We start from the raw sequence: 12,292 nt of genomic DNA on the forward strand, positions 1-12,292 counted from the left end.
AAGCAGAGGCCGCTTGCGTGGCGTGGGTTGGGTCTAGCCTTGGGAAGGGGGGGCGGCTGGCATCCGGGCTCAGGCCACCCTGGCCCGGAGGCATCCCTGGAATGTGGATGCTCAGCACCCGCCCCCTCGGGAATTCCCCCGGGGAGTGACAGAAAAGGAACAGGTCCTCAACCCCTGCCGTCCGGCCCTCAGTTTCTTGAGCGGCGGGATAGGAGATGCCGGCGTCCACTGAATTGCAGACGTGAGGTCGGGCACACCTGGGGGCCCGTGGGGCCGTCGCGGGTACACCCGGAACGACGTGACTGAGTCACCCTCAGGACCCCACCCCCGCTAGCGTGCGCTGGTCCAGCCTGTCGGCCCCGTCTCTCTGGTTCGCCTTTCGGCTTCCACCACCACCCTAGCAGCGCTAGGCCGGCGGGGCGGGGGCGGGGGCGAGGGGCGGGGCGCCCAGGGGGCGGGGCTGCCTCTTAAAGGGCCCCCGGCCGCTGCCCTTAGGCCACTTCCTGGGGGCGGAGAGGACTTAAGCGGTTGCAGAAACCAGAGGAAGGCGTCGGCGCCCGGTCCGAGACTCCCGGCTGCTTCCATCGGAGTCCTCAGACACTCCCAGCTTGTACTGAACGTGCATCTGCGGTCTCCAGCCGATACAGAGGCACCCCTCGCCATCGGCTCCGATCAGCCTCGCCTCCATCTCCTGGGACCCGCGCCAGAGTCAGGCAAGGCAAGGCCTCAAACTGGCCCCCGGAGCCCTGCGTGGACTTGCCCACGGTGACAGCGATCTGCCCGAGAAGCTGGACCCTTCAGAGTCGGCCTTGTGCTCGCCACCGTCACCTGCTGGTTGGATTCTGGAAAGCCACTGTCTGAAGACCACAGAAAGGAATCGCTGACCACCCAGAATCGGATCTATATCTCCCGTACCTGACTTCCCTCAGCTCTTTTCATCCGTTCTCTCGACCTTTCCGGCGTCTCTGTGCCCAGAAACCATCCCCCACCACCAAGGCAGCTAGGGTGAGCCCCAAATCTTGCTGCCTTGTACTCCAACCTGTGCCTCCCACTCAGAGACAGTCTGAACCTTACCACCCAGTTCTGCACACACCCAGGAAGTTCTACCTTTTCTTCTCTTTCGGTGTCTTCTATACTCCTCAAAATTTCTCCTCCTCCTGTGCCCTCTTCGCCCCCCTCCTTCGGGGGCCCCGTGACCCTGAATGTCGGGGGAACGCTATATTCCACCACGTTGGAGACCTTGACTCGATTCCCAGACTCCATGCTGGGGGCCATGTTTAGGGCTGGTACCCCCATGACTCCCAACCTCAATCCCGAGGGAGGTGGCCACTACTTCATCGATCGAGATGGCAAGGCCTTCCGGCACATCCTCAATTTCCTCCGGCTGGGCCGCCTAGACCTGCCCCTTGGATATGGGGAGACAGCGCTTCTCAGGGCAGAGGCGGACTTTTACCAGATCCGACCCCTCCTGGATGCCCTGCGGGAACTGGAGGCCTCTCGGGGGACCCCAGCTCCCACAGCCGCCCTGCTCCATGCAGATGTAGATAGCAGCCCCCGCCTGGTGCACTTCTCTGCTCGTCGAGGCCCACACCACTATGAGCTGAGTTCTGTCCAGGTGGACACCTTCCGGGCCAATCTCTTCTGCACCGACCCTGAGTGTCTGGGTGCCCTGCGGGCCCGATTTGGTGTGACCAATGAGGACAGGGCAGAGGGAGGCCCACATTTCCGTCTGGAATGGGCTCCCCGCCCCGCGGAACTCCCCGAAGTGGAGTACCGCAGACTAGGGCTGCAGCCACTGTGGACCGGGGCACCAGGAGAGCCACGGGAGGTGGTGGGCACACCCAGCTTCCTGGAGGAGGTGCTGCGGGTGGCTCTGGAGCATGGCTTCCGTCTCGACTCTGTCTTCCCTGATCCTGAAGACCTGCTCAACTCCCGATCTCTACGCTTTGTTCGGCACTAGGAACTGAGACCTGGGAACGCTGCCCTCAGTTTGACTTCATGGAGGGGCGGGGGAGGGGGGAGAAAGAACGGGTCATTAAAGGGGTTGAAGATTCTCCTGAGGCCTTTTCCTAGCTCTGCTCCGGGAGCTGTGAGAGTCAGAGGCCCCACTGCACCTGACTGGAGAGCCCAAGTATGGACAGGAATCCCCACACTGGAGGGAGCCCACCAAGAGCCCACAGGATCAGTGGGTCTGGACTGGAGCCGATCCTAGGAGGGCTGGGGAGGCTTCCCTGGCTGGTCCTGCCTGAGTCTGGGGACCTTCGGTGTTTCCTTGCTTGGAGCTCAGTATTCAGAGTCAGGAAAAGCAGGTATGCTTCTCTGCCCAGGCTCAACTTAGCAGGACTATGGAAGGATGATGAGGTCTGAGGGAAAGAGGAGCTTTGGATTGCTCTAATGTGGTCTCCTGGACTGTGACTTCTCCTGGAGATGGTGGCCTCGCCTGGCCTGACAAATGAGAGGTCAGAACACTGTGAAATATGGGAAGGGAGGTTCTTTGCTGTGCCCTAAGCCACCACTGAGGGAGACAGGGAGGGCTACGCCCCACCTTAGGTTGGCATAAGGGAGCTAGGAGAATCCCCATTAACTGTGGGGCTGGAGCGTCCCTCTGGAGTTCCAGGTGTTTTAAATAATCCCATGTTGAAGGTGGGGCTGGCTACAGGGAGGAGTGGGGCATCTTCTTGGGTCCTGGCCTTCCTTCCTTCATGTGTACGTGCCTGTCAGCCAGTGGCTCTGACTGATGCGTGGATCCCTGCATCCTGGCTCTCAGCCATGTTGCTGGAGGTGGTGTCTGTGTGCTGGTCTTTCTGTGGCCTCTGCATGTTCAGGCCTGTTTGGGGTTGCCCAGCAACTGTTTTGGTACCAGGTGTGTCTGTGGTATGGGTATGAGTAGACTGACAATTAGTTTAATCACAAGGGGTGTGTGTGCACATGTGCTTCACACATCCACGTAGGCAGGAGGGGCCTGCTGAGCTTTGAGTCACTAGGATCTTCTAATGAGAGGTAAGAGAAGTCAACTGGGCTCAGCTAGGCCTTGGAGGCCTGTATAGAACACTCTGTTGCTAAGGCAACCATGAGCCTGTTGCTAGGAGATAGCTGGGGAAGGCCCAAGGCTGCTCAGGGCGAAGAAGAGATGAACAGAAGAGTTTGAAAGAGTGGGGGAGGATGTGGACAGGCATGGGTTTCTGAGTCCCTGGGGGTACGGAATACTCACAAACAGCTTCTTCACTGGGGAGTCACTTACTATTTATCACTGGTCATGATTTACAGGAAGAAAAATAAAATTGCTTTTGGAATCACCAACTCATGAAAGCTGCTGAGGGCTAGGTTGGGGGTATAGCAGAAGCCCTGCTTTCTCTATCCATCTCCCACTAGAAGAATCTTCTTCCAGTCCTCAATTCACTGGGCCCCAAGTTTACCCCAGCCAGAGATGGGGCAGTGTCGCTGTGCTAGAATGCTCTAGAACCTCCAGACAAAAGGCTGGAACCAGGATCACAGAGCATTCCAATGCCTTCCCAGCCTAGGTGGGGCCAGCCCTCCCTCCAGCAGCCCCCAGCAGGCCTCATGTGGACACTGGCACTAGGTGGGATCTTCCTGGCAGCCGTTGAGGCCTGTGTCTTCTGCCGCTTCCCAGACCGTGAGTTGTCGGGCCGCCTGGCCCGGCTTTGCAGCCAGATGGAGGTCCAGTGGAAGGACTGTGAGGTCTCCTGGACATTCTCGGCCTTTGCCTTAGGTAAAATCAGACATCCAGGGATGGGCCTAACAACAATCACCCCTGTGCCCCAAGGGGCCTGCAAGTGGCCTCACAGCTCTGCCTCTCAGCCATCTCCTCAGTCCACAGCCCTCTCTGGACACACTTTCTGCTCCCTCTGGGAGAGCTTCTTTGGACCCTGGGAAAGGGCCCAGAACCTTCTTCCAGGTCAGTGAGGGAATCACCCGGTCCTTACCCATCTCCACAGATGATGCATCCTTGAACAAAATCACAGAGAAGACTCACAGAGTCCTGAGAGTCATGGGTGAAGTCAAGGGGGAAGGCACAACCTAGGGGCTTGGAAGGCACAACCAAGGAGGGGGCTGGGGAGGTGGAGTAGGGACGGGTGGAGGGCAGATGGAGACAGGAGAGTGTGATGGGGTGGTGCTGGGTGAAGGGGTGGAGGTGAACCATCCCTGCTGAGGCCCTGGGCACTCTAGCTGCTTTCTGCCTCCCCAGAGATCAAAGGGTCTCTCTACTCACTCCCTTCATATTGGCAATGGCTTCGAAAGACCAAGCTCCAGGAGTACAACAGAGAAGGTACGGATGAGGGGAAGGACCAAGGGGTGCCTAGGTCCTTGGGCAAAGGGGTGTATGGCTGAGCTCATCCGCCCCCCACCCTGCCTTGTCTTTCATTTCAGCTCTCTGCCCTCCCTCCTGCCGTGAGTAAGAAAGGGAAGGGGTAGCGAAAGCCGGGGGCTTGGGGCACTTGAGGAGAGCAGCCACGGAGGGCGGTGGGAGCAGAGAGGAACGGAGGCTTCCCGCCGCACTGCCGGCCCTACTGTCTCCTGCAGGGGGCAGCACCATCCTGTACAACTGTTCAACCTGCCAGGGCTTCGAGGTGTACTGTTGGCCCCGAAAGCGCTGCTTCCCAGGTCCTTACTCCCCACCTCTGCCTCACCCCCACCCAGATCTCTGAGCTCTGAGGCTTCCCCAGCATCGATGGGTATGGTCCCCGGGATCACTCACTGCTTCCTGGGTCCCCTATAGGAAGTCACGATCTTTGGGAAGCTCGGATCCTGCTCCTCTTTGTGTGCGGAACTGCCCTGCTCCTGGGTGTCCCGAGCCTCGCGGTGGAGTGAGTTGGGGGATCAGGGCGGGAGACAGCCTCACCACTTCCCACGAGTACCCCCTCATCCTTCCTCCTGCCCTCGTGGCCCTTCCCTCCTCCCTTCCCAGGCCTCCCACCCTCTGTTTTCCCTCAGGTACAACTACTTCCAAGCAAAAAGTTGACTTGTGAAAACGAGGACAGAGCCTAGCCTCCAGTTCTAAGGAGCTCGTGTGCCCACAACATCCACTTCTCTCTTGGGGTTGGGGGTGGGGTGGGGAGGGCGGGGGACAGCCAGACCCTTAGTTCCAGCCCCAAGTGGTTCAATCTTCCAGACCCTGATACTTAGATATACCCCATAGTCCCAGTGTCAGATGGTCCAGGGACCCAGGCACCCACAGCTGGAAAGCTCCTCCCCTTCATCCCTCAACCAATCAGACAGGGGCAGTCCCCGTGCCAGGAAAATATCTACAGAAGGAAAGAATCCCCTCTGCTCACCACCACTCCCACATCTCCTTCTGCCTGTTCCCGGAACGTGGGGGCTGCCAGGCCCCAGAAACTCCTCTTGGCCCTCCTGTGACTGATTGGGAATCCGGGAATGAGTGTTCTGGAAAAGTCCCTCCCCCTAGAATGAGACCACAGCAGTCAGCCTGCTGGCATGCTCCCCTTCCATTTAACATTGTGAAGCCTCCCACAGAGAGAGGCCTCCCTCCTGCCAGGCCCAACTAAACGTGCTGTCAAATGGCCTCCACCTCTGCCTGGCCTCTGTCTGCAACTAGGGAGGGCAGGGGGAGAGGGAGGCTCATGTAGCACAGTGGTTCTCAACTTAGGGAGGTGGGGATTTTGCACCAGAGGAGATGTTTCTGATTGTTTTGATGGGGGTGGGGGGGAATGTAGTACTGGCATCTAATTGTTAGAGACCAGGGATGCTGGTAAACATCTGAAAATGCATGGGAATGTCCTCCAGGACAAAGAATGATCCGGTCTGAACAGTCAGCAGTGTGTGGTTGAGAAACCCTGGTGTCTGGTCCCTTGGTTATCAGGAGTTTGGATTTGGGGGATGGGAGATGGGACATATAAAGAAGAGGCCTATCTCCAACTATAAGTCACAGTCCAAGGGCCTAGGCCTAGGAGGGATCCTTGCCTTCACACAGCCCCATGGTTTTCAAACTGGATACTGAAGTTCAAAGTGGATACTGAAGTTCAAACTGGAACCGAAGCTCCCAGTTCTCAACCAGCTGCGTGTGTGTGTGCTAAGTCACTTCAGTCGTGTCCGACTCCACAACCCTATGGACTGTAGCCCACCAGGCTCTTCTGTCTGTGGGATTCTCCAGGCAAGAATACCGGAGTGGGTTACCATGCCCTCTTCCAGGGGATCTTCCCTACCCAGGGATGGAACCTGCGTCTCTTGGGCCTCCTGCATTGGCAGATGGGTTCTTTACCACTAGTGCCACGTGGGAGACCGCATGTAGAGTCATCTGGTCATCTTAAAAAACTACCTGTTGCTGGGTCTTGTCTCCAGAGATTTGGAGTTTAGTGGTCTCATATGGGGCCTCAGTTAATCTAATTTACAGCCAGCCAGGGTTAGAACCACTGTTTGGGGGAATCTGTAAAGGTACTGGGGATAGAGAGAAAGGAGTAATTTATCCCTTCTGGGGAAATATCTTCCATTTTGTTTTACACATTCTAGTCCAATGCTTTCATTTTATACCGAAAAATGGAACCCAGAGATCATATGGCATGCCCAAGCTCATACAACAATTGAAACATTCACTCATTTGATAAATACTAAGTGATTGCCAGCCAGGCACCGGACAACGCTGCCGCCCACACTGGGGTGAGAAGCACCCTGCTCACGTCCCAGCCACAGCAGCTCTCCTTTGTCTCTGGGAGCTGTCTCAAGCCCCCAAGAATGTGCCCTGTTTCCAGGCTCAGCATTTTAGCTGTCCTCCTTCTCACACCCAACATGCAGTGGGTCAACAGCTTTGCCCATCTCTGAAGGACCTTGCTCCTCTCTGCCCCTCCTCCTGCTCTATGGATCCCAGCCCTCTCTGGAACCCTCTTTCTCCCTGTGGAGCCCAGTCTCCCAAATGTGCATCTGACTCTGCTAACTCCCCTAAAGCCCACTCTGTACCCTTAGCAGCCACACTGGTTTTGTTTTGTTTTTTTAAATATTGACTTTATTTTCCTGGCTGTGTTGGATCTTAATTGTGGGGTGGGGACTCTCTAGTTATCGTGCATGGGCTTAGTTTGCCTGCTGCTTGTGGGATCTTAGTCCCCCGACCAGGGCTCGAACCTGTGCCCTCTGCATTGGAAGGCAGATTCTTAACCACTGGCCCACCAGCGAAGTCCCCACACTGGTCTTCTTAAAACTCCACATCACTCGACCCTCCTGTCCAGCATCAAATGATGCTTGAAAACTTAGGCTCTGGAGTTGGGCTGCCCGATTTCAAATCCTGGCTCTGGCACATACCAAACCTTGGGAAAGTTATTTTTCTGTTCCTGTTTCCTCCTGTTTTAAATGCGGATCATGTATTTCTTTGATTCCTTGGCCTTTTTTCCTTCGATCTACATTTTAACATCTCTGAAGAACCCATTTTAAATTGAAGACATGTCATAGCATAATGGTATATATTACAATTGAAAATATCTTAAATTCAATGCAGTGGCACTTTCCTTACAGAATGACTGTGAGGTCCAAATCAGTTCATATAAAATGCTTGGGACTTTGCCCAACATGTAATGGGCCCTCATGAAGTATTAGCCATTATAATCTCTTACTTAAAATCTTCCCTAGCTTGTCTTTGCCTATAGAATATAGAGTTGGCCCTTGATCCTGACATTCAAGACTCTCTACCTGCAGCTCCCCTCATCTTCTTTAGTCCTCAGGCCAGAACTGTCCGGACACAGACCTGGAATCCTGCTTGAACACCCCACAGGCATCTCAGACTCCACATGTCCACCTTTCTAGACCTATCTTCCTCCCACTCCCGGGATTTCTCAGGTTTAATGGCATGGCCGACAGGGTCACAGTCATCCTCCTCCCCTCATGCCATGCGCCCACTTCTTACCAGTAAGTGGTCTACCTCGGTAGGTAATGCTTCTTGGAATCTGACCCCCTGGTGTCTCCTGGGGCTTCACCTCAGCTCTGCCCACCCCACAGCCACTCTGAGTCACTTCTAGTTGCCCAAATACTGTTATCTCATATCTCCTTCCTTTGCCCAGGCTTGTTCCTCTACCTGGAAAGACTTTCTCCTTTGGCTCAGATATCCCCTCTTCTGAGAAAACTTCTGTGAGCCCCCAAGGCTAAGTGGAGTGAGTCTGCTCCAGGCTTCTCTTGTGTGGCACCTGTTTACCTCGGGTGGTGGTGTTTCTTTACACATCTTCCTGCTGTACCACACACTACTCTCTAAAGCCACTGCTTAAGGTTCTGGGTCTGTTTCCTCAGAGCCTGGCACATGGTAGATGCCAGGAAGTGTCACTGATGACTGCAGCGCCTTCTCTGAACCCTTGTGATATGTCTTCCCTGGGTAAGCCCTTCATGAACACTTCGCACAGGAGGCTGGCAGAGTTAGTGTTTGTTTTGTGCACATGAGGCCAACGTACCAGAGTGTGGCCTGTCAGGGCAGGGACGGTTTTTCAGAGCCCCTCACCAATCAGGAGGCTTCTGTGGGTGTGGCAGTTTTAAACAATGGCCCCGTACTCTCTGATATGCTGCCTACCTAGAGGTAGGTGCTATGTATCCTTCCCTTGAACCTGGGTTCCATGGCTAGCTGGCTCACTGAATGTGGCAGAAGCGACACTGAGCCACTTTCTGAGCCCAGGCCTTAAGAATCTGTCACCTTCTGCCTTTTGGGACATTCACTCTGGAACTCAGTCGTCATGCTATGAGGATGCCCGGCCTATTTTAAGGGTCCCCATGGAGGGGTTTGGCCAAAAGCCAGTATCTGCTGCCAGATGTGTAAGTAACGCAGCCCTCCGCTCTCAGATCATCATCCCCAGATTGTCAGGTTTTCCACCCAAGGCCGCAGACATAGTAGAGCAGAGATAAACCATTCCCACAGTGTCCTGTTGGGGTTCCAGACACAAAGTCCAGAGCATAATAAAATAGTTATTTAATGCTACTACGTATTGTTACTCAACAATGGGTAACTGGATGGTGGGGCAGAAAGAAGAGCTTAGAACCTGGCACTAAAAGCCCTGGGTTGGGACTTTCCTTGGGGCCCAGTGGTTAAGACTTGGTGCTTCTACTGCAGGGACCTTGGGTTCAATGATCCCTGGTCAGGGAACTAAGATACTGCATGCCATGGTGGTGTGGCCAAAAGTAATAACAAAAAACAACAAAAAAAGGCCCTGGTTTGAGGATATGGCTGGCACTGCCACTTCCTATTAATAGCTGTATATGTACATGAAAAACATCAGTTCACCAGCCTGAGCTTCAGTCTTCCTATCTGTAAGATGGAGTTAATGATGGTTAACAGGTATGGAGACTATGTGTCAGACTATGTGTTATTTATGTATAGCTGTGTAACAAATTATTCTAAAACTCAATTGTCTGAAACAGTAAACCCTTGTTATCTCATGGTTTCTGTGAATCAGAAATTCAGAAGCAGCTAAAATGGGTGTTTCTGGCTCAGAGTTTCTGGTAAGGATGTTGTCCAGATGTAGGTCAGGGTTGCAGACATCTAAGGGCTAGTGGATCAGCCTTCAAGATTCCAAGATGGCTCACTCGAATGTCTGTCTGGTTGGTTGGTGTCAGCCGACGGCAGGAGCCCTCAACTTCTCGACAAGTGGAGCTTCTCCACTGGGCTACTTGACTGTCAGGACATGGTGGCTGGCCTCCTCCAGAGTGAGTGATCCAAGAGAGGGAGGTGGAAGCCACACTGCCTTTTACTACCTAGCTCTGAGGTCACACACCATCCTCACAATAGCCCATTGATTACACTCATTGTGAACCCATGGACTATAGCATGCCAGGCTCCATGTCCATGGGATTCTCCAAGCAATAATACTGGAGTGGGTTGCCATTCCCTTCTCCAGGGATCTTCCTGACCCATGGATCAAACTTGTGTCTCTTGCATCTCCTGCATTGGCAGGCAGGTTCTTTACTACTGCGACACCTGGGAGCCCCATCAATTACACAGATCATTGTGGAAAGGCATGACACTGTGATACCAGCTGGGGAGGTTCACTGGGAGCTGATTTGGAGACCGGCTACCACACACATGGGCACAGTTAATTCTTCAATAACCCCACAAGGTAGATACTCCTAATAATCTCATCTTGAAGATGAGGAAACAGAGGTGTACAAACATGAAGTAACTTGCCCAGATTTATAGGATGGTAAGTGATCAAGCTGGGATCCAAACTCAGGTAGTCAGACTCCGAAAGTGAGCTCTCAGCTGGTTTCAAAAATAATAATAATTAGGCTGCAATAGATCTTAGTTGCAGGACATGGGATCTTTAGTTGCAGCATGCAAACTCTTAGTTTCGATATGTGGGATTTAGTTCCCGGACCAGGGACGGAACCCGAGCCCCCTGCATTGGGAGCTTAGAGTCTTAGCCAGTGGACCACCTGGGATGTCCCAGAGCTACTGTTCTGTAAAGGCCCTCAGCTCCATTATGAGCCTGTTGGAATATGGAAGATTTAAGACTGCTTCCACTTTGGAAAGAAAACCGTCAGACAGATACAAGGTGGTGGGCTGGTGACTCCGTTAACTAGTGAGCAAATGCAAACTGGAAAAGAATAGGACCTCAGGGTCCTGGGAGATGGAGATGGGGTGATGGAACAAGAGGGTGTTACTCAAGGGTCTGGGGAGAGCTAACTATGTGGGGCCAGGGAGTGTCACGGGGGGAGGGGCAGGGTTGGGTTCACCAGGAGAACACTTATGGATTAACTCTAGAAACTCCCATCCCCATCACTCTCACCAAAGGAGCTCCTGATGTCAAAAATCTCCTTTGCTTTACTCTATCCAGATCACTCTGTCTCGTCCATTTGTTCAACAAAGGTTATTGAGCACTTATCATATGAGTCAGAACCATACTGGGCATGGGGGACATAGCAATGCCCAGACAAGATGAAGTCATTTTCTACCTGGAGCTTGGAATCTAACAGGAGAGATAGACAAGTTACTGGCAAATTCTATCAGAGCAATGAGTACAATGAGAAGAAAGCACAAGGATCTTAGGGTGTAGGGGAAGAGTCCAGACCAGATTAGGGGTAGGCTGCCTGCACTTAGCAAGGCCAGATTTGGAGAAGGGTGGGAAGACTTTCAAGAAGAGTGAATAGTCATGCAAAGGCTCAGAGGAGAGAGAGAACCAGAATGTTGGGGGGCTTTCCTCTGCTGAGAGGTTGATGTGGTCAGGGAGAAGGGGAAAAGCTCAGTGATCTCAGGGATCAGGGCAGAAAGGGAGAAGGCAGAGGCACCAGGATGGTTCCTGCAGAAGGATGGGTCCTACCTGTCTGCCAAACCCAAGGTGGGGGAGGGGAGGTTGGCCACCGGGCCGCCCTCTCTGCTTGTCCTCCTGGTTCTCTGCCCTTTGGGGAAAAACTTGGCTCTGGTGGTGTGAATGTGCTCATCTTTCTCGGATGCAGAGCCTGCAGGGCCAGGCAGAAGTTGGGGAAAGGCAGATGGAGAGGGTGGAGGGGGTGGTGCTCTGGGCCTCCAAGTTTAAGTGTTAGCTGGATGCCCCATCTCAGCCTGGAGGCAGGCCTCCAGAGGCAGAGTGAGAATCATCAGGCTCTGCTCCTCCAAACCGCATCATCTTTATTGGCAAAGGTTGGGGAGGAGAGACGCTTAACTCCAAAAATAAGAAACAAAGGGGGATAAAGAGGCCTCTGATTTCCTGGGGTTTTTCCAAGTCAAAGACAAAGGTGGGTGGAGCCTCTGCCTCTGGTTTCCTGCTGGAGCACAGAGCGAACCAGGCCAAGAGTTCAGTCAGGAGCGCCCCCTCCTCAGTCTCCTTTCCATCCCACGCCAAGGATGGCAGGGCAGCCTCTCTCCCCTGAGCCAATGGTCAGAGTCTCTTCCTTGAGTTCCCTCTTTTTTCTCTCTCACCTTTTCCCAGCCTCTTTACACCTCGGGTTGGTTCTGTCACTCCCCTGTTAAAACTTTTCAGGGGGTACCAAAGCCCTAAGGAAAGGCCTGAGCTGACCGCATTCTGCAAGGCCCTGCAGACTGAACCCAACTAGGTCAGGGATCGTGCCAGCTTGTTCACTTGGGTCCCCAGAACCTGGCACAGTGAAAGCCTGCTGGAAGGATGATCTGACACCTAGTTTGGCTTCTGCCAGCCTCTCCGGCTGCATCGGCCTTCATATCCCACCATGTGCTCTACATGCATATATTAATTCATTCAATACCCAGAGGACTTCCAGTGCACCCAGATCTGTGAGGACACTGGACATCCAGAGGAAAATCAGGTTTCACCTGCTCTTTCCTGAAGATGCTCATGGAACTGCTGTTTCTCCCATCAAGAAATTGGAAAAGGGACTTCCC

At 53.7% G+C, this 12,292-nt stretch overlaps 2 protein-coding genes across 2 annotated transcripts; both read left to right on the forward strand.

Moving 5' to 3' along the window:
• The first annotated feature begins 70 nt into the window (after nucleotides 1-70).
• Nucleotides 71-3,262, forward strand: KCTD11 (potassium channel tetramerization domain containing 11). The gene has a single exon (XM_005889946.3). It carries the CDS (start codon nucleotides 1,262-1,264, stop codon nucleotides 1,958-1,960), a length of 699 nt encoding a protein of 232 aa, XP_005890008.1. The 5' UTR covers nucleotides 71-1,261; the 3' UTR covers nucleotides 1,961-3,262.
• Nucleotides 3,263-3,467: 205 nt separating this feature from the next.
• TMEM95 (transmembrane protein 95) lies at nucleotides 3,468-5,092 on the forward strand. The gene is made up of 6 exons (XM_070389387.1): nucleotides 3,468-3,916; nucleotides 4,208-4,288; nucleotides 4,390-4,410; nucleotides 4,543-4,623; nucleotides 4,739-4,826; nucleotides 4,954-5,092. Exons 1-6 carry the CDS (start codon nucleotides 3,505-3,507, stop codon nucleotides 4,979-4,981), a joined length of 711 nt encoding a protein of 236 aa, XP_070245488.1. The 5' UTR covers nucleotides 3,468-3,504; the 3' UTR covers nucleotides 4,982-5,092.
• The last annotated feature ends 7,200 nt before the right edge of the window (nucleotides 5,093-12,292 follow it).

The sequence above is a fragment of the Bos mutus genome, chromosome 19, assembly GCF_027580195.1.
Source record: "Bos mutus isolate GX-2022 chromosome 19, NWIPB_WYAK_1.1, whole genome shotgun sequence".
In the NCBI taxonomy this organism is placed as follows: Eukaryota; Metazoa; Chordata; class Mammalia; order Artiodactyla; family Bovidae; genus Bos; species Bos mutus.